This window comes from Haemorhous mexicanus, chromosome 1 (genome assembly GCF_027477595.1).
Source record: "Haemorhous mexicanus isolate bHaeMex1 chromosome 1, bHaeMex1.pri, whole genome shotgun sequence".
Classification (NCBI taxonomy): Eukaryota; Metazoa; Chordata; class Aves; order Passeriformes; family Fringillidae; genus Haemorhous; species Haemorhous mexicanus.
In genome coordinates this window covers 27430622-27444847 of record NC_082341.1, presented here as the reverse complement: position 1 = coordinate 27444847, position 14226 = coordinate 27430622, and the positions used below count along the sequence as shown (strand labels likewise).

At 37.4% G+C, this 14226-nt stretch overlaps 1 protein-coding gene across 1 annotated transcript in view; it reads left to right on the top strand.

Moving 5' to 3' along the window:
• THSD7A (thrombospondin type 1 domain containing 7A) overlaps positions 1–14226 on the top strand; it is a 266296-nt gene that overhangs the window by 139009 nt on the left and 113061 nt on the right. The window contains exon 4 of the mRNA XM_059843888.1: positions 9206–10037. Coding sequence (XP_059699871.1) covers positions 9206–10037 — 832 coding nt within the window. The remainder of the gene's footprint in view (positions 1–9205; positions 10038–14226) is intronic.

The window sequence follows — 14226 nt, the reverse complement described above, 5'->3', positions numbered from 1 at the left end:
TGTAAAGTGATAATATTTACACAATATTACAGTCTGAATAATAATTGGGAGTAACTGCTGATTTCATGGATTTACTTGCAATTGGCCCTGCTGTTCATGGGATTGGCTTTTGTTCAGTTTTTCTTTGCCCACTATATATGAAAAAAATAGGTTCATTCCATTTGCTTTCTATCATTAAGTTTCTGGTATTTCTGTGCATTTTTATCATTACATTCTGGTAGCATGGCAAAAAGAACAGTAAATTTAGGAGTTTCTAATATGAGTTCTAAAACTGATCTTAGAAGGTGGTGGAACACATGGATTTTCTTTATCTGATGTCCGTGTACAACTATTATTTAAATGAGAAAGTTTCTACCACCATGTCTGCTGTGGTGTGTGAGCTGGAATTGATGGGAAGCTGGGAGGGTACCAGGGAAGACATCATATTTGGTCATCATATTTCTATACCTTCTTCAAGCTCCAGTTCTTTGTTGCTGGGGTAGGTAGGTCTTTGGCCTGTCTCGATGCAGCTGCCTCACAGGGGAGAGGCAGAGCAGCTTTCAACTGTGCATGATCAGAAGAAAACCAAAACAGACGTGTGGCAGAGATACAAGCAAAGGTTAATAAAACCTTTCATCCATCTTACAAAGCCTGCAAGACTGTTTGCTATGTATGAGAATCATCATTTTGTCAGAAGAGTGTTATCTGCTTTTCAGCCACCAGCGTGACTAGAGAGGCAACATGAGGAGAGCAATGTGAGGAATATGTTAGGGTGGTTTAACACAACCTCTAATGAAACTAAGAAACATTCATGAACCAGCTTTATATGTAAACAGACTGTTGGCTAGAAGAAACAGTATTCAATATCAGAAGTATTTATTCCAACATGACTAGAGGCTCAAAGCAATGTAATTGCTTTGTAGAACATAGAAGCTCTATTTTTCTTTAAACCATGCTGCTTCAATTAAATATTCCTTTTGTGTGTTCATTTAATATTCATTTTGTCTGCTACTGCTATACTATGTAAAGGGAAAATGAACAGTGAGAGAAATTTGTGCTAAAGAAATTTGGAAAAAGAACTGTTTTAAAACTGAATAATGTTTTGGGAATTAGCTTAAGTTTTTAATAAGCCTGAAGGAGAGGATTTTTTTCCAGGTGATAACAACAGCACAACGCCAGAAGTGTTCTGCACAGTGAGCTGTCAACCTTTCATGTTTGTTTATGTGCCAGTATATACTTCAGAAAAACATGTTGCACTGGTACTGCAAGCTGAAGGCTCTCGATAGCTTCGGTGCAGATAGCAATTTCCAGTGTGTTACGCCACTGTACAGTCAAATTACTTTGGGCAGAAATGTGTTATGAAAAGTGTGGATCCTGATGCAGTTTATTTTAAAAATTCAATATGTACAGCCAGAGCAACAAAATAAATATTAAACAGTGACAAATATAAGAAGGTGGTTGAGGGTTTTTTAATATAAGTATTGAATTAGGTTCTCAGCCCTGGTTGTCTAGGGCAGATGAAGAACTAGCATTATATTAGGAGAAAAATTTTGAGAAAATTTAATTTCTTTATGTTTGTTTTCCTTTCCTGTTTTTTTTTTTTTTTGTACTGTTGAAATAGATATTTTTAGCCTCTCAGTGTTTATAACAAATGGAAAAAAAGTCAATATCTATTCTAGTTGTCACAATATTAAAGCACAGAAAAAACGCAGACCAGCCAAATAACCTCTCTACCAAGTGAAATGTGGTGTTAAAACTGCCATGAGTTACAGCACAAGAAAACACATCAACACTGGGAAAGCATGTTGCACTCAACACTTTTGTTAGGGAATATACAACCTTGTCTTAGGCTCACCAGTTTTCTGATGTACAAAATTTAATTTTTTCTTTGCTGGAGGAAAATAAATATTTGGCTCTAGTAATTGTGAGGTTCCAATATGACAATGCTGTTAGGGAAACACTGAATAAGTGTTATGCCTTTTGTGATGTTGATGTCAGAACTTAAAATGGTGTGGTTACGCCTAGGTTTGTATTGTGTGTGTTACATTTATGATTTTTAGAGAAATTGGAAAACAGATGGATAATGTTAATTACCATACTGTGAATAGTATCAGAATCATGTGTGAATGTATTTTCCCAATGGATATTAATACAGGAAAAAAAATTAAAGGGCCCACATTTTATTAAGTGCCTTAATAATTATATGCACACCTAAAAAGATAACTAAGCAGCTGATTTTTATATGCTTTGATTTTCCTTTATTCCACTGTTTGAAGTACTCTGGAAAGCTGGGGAAACAATGTGCAATTTATAAATTAGTTTTATTTACATTACTTTTTAATGGTATTTTTTATTATTTCATTTTTAATTTGAGAAATTTCAAAAACTTGTTCTTCAGATTCTGAAATTCTTGGAATTGCATTGAGGCTTACACTCTTCCTTATGCTATTAGAAAATAAATTTGATTAAAGAGTTAAATAATTTGTAAGCATATTCAGTACTTCATTGTATTCCTCTGAATCACAGGTGTTATGTTTTATTATGTTAAGAATCCTTTCTGGTTTTATCTCTCTTCTATATTCTAAATCCCTTTTCTTTGATGCAGACACTGCCTTGCATGTTCTTTTCAACCTCTGAAAGAGGAGCCAAGAAAGACAAAAGCATTAAATAGAAATGGCAGTCAAGGTGATCCATAGCACTCCTGGAGGGGAAAATTTGCTGGCAAACAGAGCAGGCAGCAAGTGATACAGCACCCAGGGAGTCCTGCCATGGCTGGGAAAGATGCAAAAATAAGGTTTTGTCTATCAGTGCTCTTCTACTGTGCTGGCACTCCCAGTAGTATAAATTACAGAATCTGTCTGTCCAAATGCGGCCAGCATGTGGTGTTGGCAGCATGACAGACTCTGCATTAAAAAAAAAAGAAAAAAAAGGAAAAAAAAATAAAAAGAAGTTACCAGTAATTGATCTAGAATTCCAGCATTTTGCTGTATTACCTTTTGCCAGTGTGACAGGCAGTGTGTCTGTATCGGTGAGATTGTTCCCTGTCTAGACTTCCACAATTAGCTACTGCCTGTGATATAAATACTTTGTTGCAGCAGTGGTTGTTTTTCCTTTGTGTAAAGCAAATATAAATAATACAGGTATACTGTACCAAGTTACAGGTGTGCTTATTATATATTAATTCAGCCAAGCAAATCTGCATGTGATTTTGGCAAAGCTCTGAATCTGCAGTATTCTTAGTGACCTGCTGTTCATCCAGCTCTCTGACCAGCTCCACTATGCTGCAGTTTGTATTCAGGGTCATTTTCTGAGTCCTTCAAATACTTCTTGATCTGTGTCTTTTTGACCTCTCTTGAGATTTACTGCTTAGGATTGAACTCTATCTTGTAATACTTGTGTTCTTCTGACTCAGCCCTGGATCACCCAGTTAACCTTTTTTGCCCTCTTCACAACCTTTTCATGATACAAAGAAATTTGAGGTCTCCAATATTAGGTAAGGTTAGCTTGTTTCTGAACTTAGAAAAAGTAGAGTTTTGTTAATCAGTCTCTCAATAGTCCCATTAAATACAATCCTCTCAAAATACTGAAAACTAAGCTGCTCATTGTCTCATGCAGTCTGAGTCTCTCTCCCTGGCATTAAACTATTAATGCTACTTACAGGCACCAAACCAGTAACACAAAATGGGTCAAAACCCATTCTCATGGAAAGTACAGCAAAATTCAGTTGAAATCAGTGCAACCCTTATTTGTTAAAAATGCAAGTAATGTCTTCCTCAATGCTTTAAGATGTGTTTGGAGTTTCATGTTTGAGGATAGTTGGGGGATTATTTTGTCTTTCTTTGTCTTTGTATGAGGAGAAGAGCTCAAGGGATTTTCACATAGCCTTATTTGTCCTGGATCAGAGTTCAAAGTAAGTTCTTTTTAAAACAGAGATAATTTTAATACCTGAAACAGTATTAAAATTTACTATATTAAATATACTATATTAAACACAATGATAGCTTACTTTGTTCTCAGCTGCAAAACTGTCAGTGCTTTCATGGGGGTTTAGTTTTCAGTTTTTGACTCCATTGTGATCAGTCCCTGAAATTTCAGAAAAAACTTGCAGGAATGGTTAATTCACTTATGTTCCTGCTCTCTAAAAAAATAAATCTTAATCCTTCAGAAGCTTAGAGGGAATCTTAATATTGTATTTTACAGTAATCTCTTTAGAAGACAAAGAATTACAAATGACATTTTAAACTCAGTAAGACTTCAGTGACAACTCCCAGAACAAAAAGAAGCAAGCTTCCTATTTATTTCTGTAGCTGCCGTTTGTGAAACACTGATTAAATAAAGAGTGGATAAATGATAGTATTTTCATGAAAAAAGTTCAGCTCACTACAGGCAAAGTATGATTCTTTCATCTGAGTATGTTTAGAACAAATCCAAAGAGAAGCTATTTTGCAATCACAGCCGCAGCCTTTTTACCCCTGTGTGAAATGGTTTGAGCGCACGTGCATCCCATTGGCAAGGCGGGTCTGGGTCAGCACACAGCAGGGATGGCAGAGTGTCTGTGTGAAGACTGCTTCACTGGGAAGGAGAGAACCTAAAGAATATTCATAAAGGCCAAATTAAAATATTATATAAAGCCTTGATTAGGCTTGACAGGTTTCCTAAAGACTTTCTTGTTGTTACTAGTGCTTAACATCAGCTGAAGATTTGTGAAAGAGCAGCCATCCCCCACCTCCTGCAGCCTTTAAGTAATGGTAGGTGAGACTCTGCACTGTGTTCTGCTGAACTCTTTCATTCTGAATTGCATATGTATGCTACTTTAGTTTCTGTGAAATGAATTTTATCCCAAAATTTCATATTTAACAGTACAGCGGTAAATGTACTATCCATAATAGTGACACAATATAAAAAGCATAGCACAGGTAACCTCTGTGTGATTTTCTAATACTTGTGAGAATCATTCAAAACTTTAAAGTGGATTAGCAATACAAAGATTGATGTCTTTGATTTTTTGGAAAAGTCACAAAGCCCCTTTACTCAGTTCAGAGACATTTATTTTCCTGTTTTCCTGTAATTAATTTAAAAGGTCAACCATGCCTCACCTTGAAGCTTGCAATGTTTTTGGGGCCACTTAAGTTAGAAGTGAATTATTTTAGGCTCTTGATAATTGGGAGGGAGATGGGTCGTTGTAAGGAAAATTGGAGAGAAGCCTGTCCCTCTCTTTTTGTGATGTTCACATACAGATACATAGCAACAACATTCCTCAGCAAGTGCTAGAGGTTGACAACAGTGACTTGTGGGTACAGGGAAATGTGGGTAACTTAACTGAAGATTTCAAAGGCACAACTGAAAAACAACAGGAATATTGGTTAATGTGGATGGCAGAAATTGTTTTCAAAAGAAAAAAAAAATTGGTATTTCTCAGTGTAATTTTGGTGAAAGCAAGTTTCTATTAATACAGCTAGAAATAAATGAAATTATAATATTTTATTCTTTAAAAACTAAAGAAATAAATGAAATATCAATTCTCCTTCATCCTAAATAAGATGAATTAATTAAGCTGTTGAAATTGCTTGGATATTCATAGGTGTTTTGAAATGTATTAATTGGAAATTAGCTTGATACTCTTGTTCTTAATGACTGCTGAGTGTGGAAGTGTTAGGGTTGAGGTCTTTTTTCTCTATGTTTTTATTTTTCTATATATTCCATAATCTCAACGGGAAGTGTAGCTGGTTGTGAAGAATGATGCCAACTAATTCTTTTGTTCCTGTACATATTAGAGCATGCCTTAAAAACCAAATATTCATCCTTGATTCTATCACATAGACATAAAAAAAAAAAAGGTTTTTAGGTTTGTGATTAAAGCGTTCCAGGTTAAAAGAAACACAAACCAGGAGTTGGTTAGAGCATGGTGCTGATAACACCAAGGCTGTGGGCTTGATCCCCAGAGAGACCATTCCCAGAAGAGCTGGACTTGATTATCCTTGTGAGTTCCTTCCAACTAAGAATATCCTGTGACCCTGAGCACAGGAAAGAGAAACCATTTGAGTGAGAGGAGGGTATGGAGGGAGTGCATGGCCAGGACTGCAGGGCCAGAGGCATTTCTGGAGGCCAAACACCACGGGACAGTTTCCTGTCATTTAAAATCAGCGAAGACTTAGAGGGCAGGGAAGAGGCTTACAGGACAGAGAAGAATTATGTATTTGTGTTTTGTTTTGTTTTGTTTTCTGCTTTTTCTTTAACACCTGCCCCCTGCCCCAAATTTTAACTTTCTGTGCAAATGAAATTTGGTTTGGCCAAGTGCGGAAACACTTTAGTTTTTTGAGGAAGCTCACTGAGGACAAAGCCTAAACAGATTATTGCCTCAAAGCTGTGGTTCCCTTTTAGACCCTGTCATAGTCGTGTAAAGAAGTGTGGAGTAGAGTGAAAATTTAAGCTTTTTTTTTTACTTGTGGTCTTTTTCTCTAAGTGGGTTATTTTGTCTTTAAACTTAAAAATCAGCCTAATGTAGATAAGAGGGAGGGTCAGATACATCCCTAAGAGCTCTGTGTCAACATGCACATGAATTACTGAGCAGCAGGAATTCATGTGCATGTCTGCTCAAAGGGTTGCATAAATGTGATTTGTTGGTACTCACCTGTAATGATTTAATAAAATGTTTTACGACTTCACAGGACGAGCAAAATAAGGCAATTTTCTGCATGAGCCTATCTGTGCATCTCATCATTGTTTTGTATTCAGTTCTAAAAACGACATATTTATAATCTAATGAAAGAACATATTTTTTGTCCAGTTAGCACAATCGCATAACAGTTTTTGTTCATATTTACGTTTCCAAAGGCAGTATTTACTGCATCAAGACTGAGATTCTTACAATTTTCAATAGTGTAAACCTGCCTTAGAATTGGATTGAAGATTTTTTTTTAAAAACAAGCATGTTTTTTAGGTACAGTATGGTTTTTTGACTATGGATGAATAGAGATGTGATAGAGTCCCAAGTGGGCAAATTTTTGATCTGGGGTACAGTAACGACTTGATCTTTAGAAAAAGGGATTTTTTCATTGAACACACAAACCATCCACAAGGTGTAATGACATCGTAAGGTAGTAATTTGTAGTTTGCAAGATGAGCAATTTATTTCAATCATGAGTGGTTTTTGTATCTCTGCTCTAATTGAACATTTTCTGCAGTCTTTATTTTTTTTAAAAATGGCAGGTGTTCAAAGTGGTGTTTTGAGGAAATGGCATCTCTCAACTTAGTGTAAATACACCCAAATTAAATGCAGCAATAATTATGTAATTTGTGGAAGGCTGGTTAGAGACAAAGTCTTGCTGAAATGGAAATTGAAATGTGTTTATATTTAATATGCATTATTTTTTCTGGATAGCTAGATAGATCTTGGCAACTATAATTCAAACTTTATTTGCAAAAAAATGTGGGGGGTTTTCCATGGGCTGAATCTGCCAGCTGCTATGGCTATTTTCTAGCTGGCTAGTGCTCATTCTCAGGGTTTTAAAACGACAAGTGAACTGTTCAGCCACAGTGTTCACTTAAAAAAAGAGACAGTGAGGAGCAGAGGCTAAGTGCATAGCCTGTCATCAGCCCATTCCCAAACTGGTACTGAAGTTAATGTTGGATGAACAGTTGAAAATTGTGTGGAAGGCAATGAGAGTTTTAAAGCTCATGGGAATCAGTAATAAGATGTGGTCACATATTCCTTCCAGTCATTCAGTGAGAAGATGTTGTAAATAATTTGTATCTCCCATAGTTCATTTCACTTATTCCTGTGCAGAACCAAAATTATGCTGTTAACCTGCTTTGAAAATAGTAAAGTTTCAGCCTGGATTCTTCAACAGCTTTACTCACAGAAATAGTCTTGTACTGGGGTCATTCAGGTGAATGAGGATTGTGTGGCTTGGCCCCAAATTCTTCATAGGACAGAGAATTCCTCAGTCAGAGGAAATGTCTTCTGTGTGGTCAGGTGTCTGCAGATAGACAAGTTTTCTTTGATAAATAGTTGCAGGCGTTTTTTCTGAATTGCTTATTCTTTTGCTCTTATGTGGTAAATCAATTCACTGTGTGTGTGAGGGGAGATCTTAAAAAATCTGAAAAATATAGGATTTTTTAACCTCTGGCTTGTGGATTGCATGTTGAACTGGGTGAATATTTTTGTTTTTAATAATGGAAAAAGCAACTACTTCATCTTTCAAGGATATAGCCTTTTATTTATTTTTGTTGGCATTTATTATAACAACATGTTGCATGTCAAATATTTACCGTAGACCTTGGAGATTTACGAAAATGGTAGAAACAAGTTACTCCTAGGTGTAAGCTCCTGGGGACATTCCAATTGGACACAAGACAAAACTCTTATCATGAGAACAACCAGAAGTTGGAATAATCTCCCCAAGGAAGAGATAGATTCCTCAACATTGGACACTGTTAACTTACAGTTGGACAGAGTGCTGAGCCATCTTGTCTAGACTGTTCTTTTGCCAAGAAAGTTTGGACCAGGTGATCCTTGAGATCCCTTCCAATCCAGTATTCTATGATTCTGTGATTCACTAGCTTCTGTTATTTGAAGAGTTACCAGCTGGTATGTCTCTGTCTTCAAGAGCTATAATATCACAGATTATGTGGAACAAACATTTTTTAGCTGGGTTTTAATTTTTATTTTGTTTGTAGTAAAGGAAAGACTAGAAGTGGCCTACTTGAAATCACCACTGTTTTTCAAAATGTATTGTGTGGTTGTTCTCATTTTTGCATGCAATATGGAAGGAAGAGAACACAATATTAATTGGCATCAAGGTATAAAGTGTAGTGCAGTAGAAATGTGAAGAAAATAATTTAACATTACAGGAAAAGTTATTCAAGTGAATGAGAGAGATCCAATTCATGCCTTCAAGGGAGGAGCTTTCGCTCCTACCTTGGCAGCAAAAACTAAGTTGTGAATGTGATTTCTTAGTTCATAGTTCTCTGATGTGATTAATTAATGTGTATGTTCAGGAATTATTCAATATTAAATAGTCAGTTTGTCTGGGATAAAAAGTGAAATGTAGCTCTAATCATAAAAGCAGTAGGTGAAGAGTTATCCCATGCTTGTATTCTCAAAGTATAAGTTTCTCCAAGGATGAAATTCTTAGACGTACAGGAAATGCTGAGAGCTTGCTTTTGCAATATGGCAGAGAAATAACTTGAGTGAGCAATGTTAGCATCTTCTCTTGTTTTCCAGGTCCATGGGGGAGATGCATGGGAGATGACTGCGGCCCAGGAGGCATCCAGACACGAGCGGTGTGGTGTGCCCACGTGGAGGGCTGGACCACGCTGCCCACGAACTGCAAGCAGCCCGAGCGGCCGGACAACCAGCAGAGCTGTTTCCGTGTCTGTGACTGGCACAAGGAGCTGTACGACTGGCAGATAGGTAGCTGGAACCAGTGCCGGCCTGTCCTCTCCCGCAGCCACGAGAAGCCCCTGGAGTGCCTCAGAGGGGAGGAGGGGATCCAGACCAGGGACATCACCTGCGTGCAGAAGTCCAATGGAGTTCCAGCTGAAGATGTCATCTGCGAGTACTTTGAGCCGAAGCCCCGGCAGGAGCAGGCGTGCCTCATCCCGTGCCGGCAGGACTGCATCGTGGCCGAGTTCTCGCCCTGGTCCGAGTGCTCCAAGACCTGCGGCAATGGGCTCCAGCATCGCACTCGGCACGTGGTGGCTCCGCCGCAGTTCGGCGGGTCAGCTTGCCCCAACCTCACGGAATTCCAGATGTGCCAGTCCAGCCCATGCACTGTTGAAGAAAGCCTGTACAGCCTGAATGTGGGACCGTGGAGCGCATGCTCGGTGCCCCATTCCAGACAAGTAAGGCAAGCGAGGAAACGAGGGAAGAACAAAGACAAGGAAAAGGACAGAGAAAAAGTGGTTCGAGATCCTGAGGCTCGTGAGTTAATTAAGAAGAAGAGGAATCGTAACAGACAGAATAGACAGGAGAACAAATACTGGGACATACAAATTGGGTACCAAACAAGGCAGGTGACGTGTACTCACAAAAATGGAAAAACTGCTGCTCTGAGGTAATCATTATTTATGTATGCATACTTTCATTTTTATCTGTTTAAAGTAAAACATGCATAAGTGGATTCTTTTACATAAACCCGAACCTCAAAATGAAGTTCACGCTATTTCCACTTCTACATCCATCACCAAGCTCAAGTGTTTTCTGTGACGTGACACATGCAAACTGTGCTGGTGATCATACTAAGCATCTCATACGTGAGCACTGTTAAGCTGTGCTAGTCCCTAGCCTCTGTTTTCTTAAATAGATTTCCCCCAGCTGCTTGAAGATACATGCCAAATGTCTGTTCTGTTTCTGTGGGTTCAGGCAGGTATCTGATCTCTAAAAAGTCATGCATTTTTCAAACAGGTGGTGTAGAGGATGGGCGCAAAGACTAACAGGAAACTGGACTGATTCAGACTTACAGTAAAAGTATAAAACAAGAGAGAAGGATGCATGAGAATGCAGGAGCTACTCATTCCAGTGTATTTTTTTAAAAACAGATGAGCAGGAAATATTGTTTATCCCTCTTGATTCCTGTGGAAAAAAAATTTCTGAAAGAGAGACTGTAAAACATCTTTGTTTGTTCCAAGTACTTCCCCTATTTCTTTCTCATGTGTACCTTTATGCTGTCTGCCCTGGGTTTTTTCTGATATTTATTTTTGTAAATAATCTTGATTTATTATTTTACTTTTCAAGAGTTCTGTCAATCACTGATGTTTTGATAATTCTTTCCACAGGCTTCTGGATGCATTTCTAAAATTGTATTATCTTTGATTTGTTTTATCTGGCATTCTCTTGCTAGCTCATGTATTTCTTTCCTATCCCCCAGAATGTTTTATTCAACTCAAAAAGTCTTCTTTCAGTCTAGTCTTCCCTTTGATGTGATTCTGTTTCCTGCCCTCTCATTCAATGCCTGATTAATCAATTTTACTTCAGCTATGAAATGACTAGGATATCTTGCTGAATGAGACTGACAGTCATTGCTGCTATGTTAGTGTTTAGGAACTTGTTTCATGGTATTTTACTTTTGAGTTTTTGTTGTGCCATTTAAACATTCTATCACAGAACGTGTAATTGCTTCCACCTTTTCAATTAGATATTAGAAATAATATCTTTTTTTTTTTCCAAGTGTAGAAAACTTTTTTTTGAGTATAATTCCTTACAAGAGATGATCCAGCAGTGAAACAGGAAAATGATGAGTTCCCTGGTTGCAGGGAAGAACTGAAAGGCTTGGGTTGTTTAGTTGAAGGAGGGACATATGGGTGAAGATGTGAATGAAATGCCTCTGAGTATGTAACAAGCCATCATAAGGAAGACTGGAACAATCTATTCTCTATGTTATGGATATATTGGAGAAGCAATAATAGCCATATCACAGCAGTGCTGAGTGAGGCTAGGCTTCTCCATACTGGGAATAGTGAGACTCTGGAGAAAATTGCTTGGGCCATGTGTGGCACCTCCATCTTCAAAGGTTTATAGGCAAAGGCTAGAAAAATGCATCTGTCAGTGGTGACACACCTGGAGTAGCTCTTGCTTAGGGAAGAGGGACTGACAGTGTAGTCTTTTTGCAGTCTCTTCCAGGTCTGGTCTTCTTTGGTTCTTTAAGATTTTGATCCACGCTTCGATGAACGTCTTCACAAGAAATCTTAAAATCAGCAGCTCAGGCAGTCCCAGGTGTTGGCTGCAGCACAATCTCATTGTTGGCACAGAAAAAATTGCCTTTACTCTTTCCTTTTCCAGTCTCACATCATGCAGCCCTCACTGTGCCTAGCGCAGGAACATCATTACCCTTTAAATACAAGGAATAATTTATTGTACATCAGTTGCTATCAGATAGCAGCCAGGCACTCTTTTTGAAAGTCCCTAAGTTTTGGAAAGGTTAAGAAAATTACTGAGTAAAAAAAAGACACAGTCATGCCAAAGCTCTGATAAATGGTAAAAGACAGTAAAAGTATAGTTGGAAGTCAGTGGCATACTTTGCTCATCATCTTTACACTCACTCTTGAATTCACTTAGATCACCAGCACTGTCTTAGGTTCAGATACCACAGAGTATTGTGCAATATCAGGCTGGTGCAGGGAAGTGAATGAAACCCTCTTGCCTAAGGCAGTGAAACAATTGATAATACGATGTAGGATCAATACTTCAAAGAGGTCAAAATTAAACAAATGATGCAGTGGGCATTTTTATATCTAATGGAAAAAACAATGTTTTAATTGCAGAAAGGATTTGTATTAGTCTTCACATCAATGTTAAATATAGATTTTTTTTTTCCAGTTACCTAATATAAACAAGAAAATTTGGTGAAATGACTCATGTGAGAAATTCTGGTGCTGGTAATATAGCTTTTAGAGACCAATGTATATCAGCTGTATATCCATTTGCATCCTTTATGCTGTACCCTTCACTAAGCAATCAAATGCTTTATTCTATGACTGCCATTCCAGAATCTGAAACAATAGAATTATTTTTCTGCCCAAGGTGTCAATGCAGCCAGCTCAAATGATTTTATAATCTCCATCACATAGTAACTGCTACTAAATAATATAGACAAGTAAGGTGACTGGAAAACCTGCCATTCTCATGAGAAATACTCTTCAGCTTAAGTAGTCCATTTTCAGTGAGTTTTGACTTTAGCAATCAGAAACAATCAGCCCCCTGGCAGCATGACTGAAAGAAGAATAAAAACCCTCAGGCGAGTAATATTTTTTGCAGAGATAGCAAGATTGATATATTATAAAAAGGGTTTTTAAAAAGAGCAACTTTCAGAAGGGTGCTACAGAGAAAATGGTTCTGTAACGCTGTCAGCAAAACTTCAAAAAGGCAAAATTCTCCTGACATATCAGCACACCAAGCATGGTAAAGAGAAACAAGAAAATCAAAGTTTAATTTATATACTTTATTGCCAAGTGAACAATAGATAGTCTCCCGTGAAGGATGAAATATTGGATTTTGTATTGCTCATTCTGCAATAATGTATGTGTTACATGGCCTGTGCTTGCTTCATGTTCCCCTTAGTCTGAAATTCTGGTGTACTGAAAATATTTGAAAAATGGAAATGTTGAAGGAAAAAACAAATTCAGTAATTAATAGTGGCTTATAAAATGACTTTTCTCTGGATAGGTAACAAAATCTGGACAGTGCTGCTGTTAGGGTAGAGGACAAAACTTGATTGTCTGAAATGTTTCCTCTCTGATGAAATTGGTGTTTACCAAACAGAGCTGTTAGACAACAAACTGGCAACGTAGAGAAACATAAAATGTATGAAGAAGCTAATTTTGACTTGAAAACCTGTTTATCCTATTACAAGTTGTGATGATTATGCCTCACATTAAGTCTATAATTTTTTTTTTGTAATATGGACTCTGTTGCTGTTGTGTCTCAAACATTTAGTCATAATTTTCTATGTGATCTGACTTTTGTGGGAAAGTTTAGCAAAAAAAGTTTGGCTGTTTTGTACAAATTGTACAAGTCAAAGAAAAGCTTTTTTTTTTTTTTAAACTGTTTTTAATTCATACAATCTTTTTACTGAAGTGCCTTCTTGGAACCCCACTAGATTGGGAAATTTGGAAGGACTTGAGCACAGTCATTTATAAGTGTAAGAACATGGAACAGAACTAGAGTATCTTTTTGAGCTGTATGTTTCTGTGCTTCAGCAAAGATTTTGAAATCCAGTGACAAAGTGCATCATGTTCCCCTGAAGCAGCTGCTCCATAAGTGTGGGGACAGCCTGCCACTGCTAAGAGTCACTTAACTCAATGGGCTGGAAAGGGGGCTGTAGTTAAAGCAGTTCTTCAATGATATAACTGCCTCTTAAAAAAAAAAAAATGTCCCGGGAATTTCTGTACTATTTCCTTTATTTTTCTACATCATTTGGATATGGCTTGTTATCTTGCTTAGTCTGGGACCAAAACATTTCTGAATGGGGGGAAGAATGGAGGAGACCACATAGGAAACCTCACCAGCTCTGGTTGCAGTCCCCATAAATGGTTAATACTCTCTTGGCAGCACCACTGTGGAAGAGGCCTGTATGTGAAGATGAGCATTATTGGTGACCTAAATGACCTGAAGTGAGAATTCAAGGAAAAAACAGTAGAATTTTATAAATATTCAGAGATTTTTTTTTCTTTGTTAGAATATAACCATATGCAATTACAATCATGGAACAAAATGAAATGACAGAAAAGAATCCAAAATTTAAGACG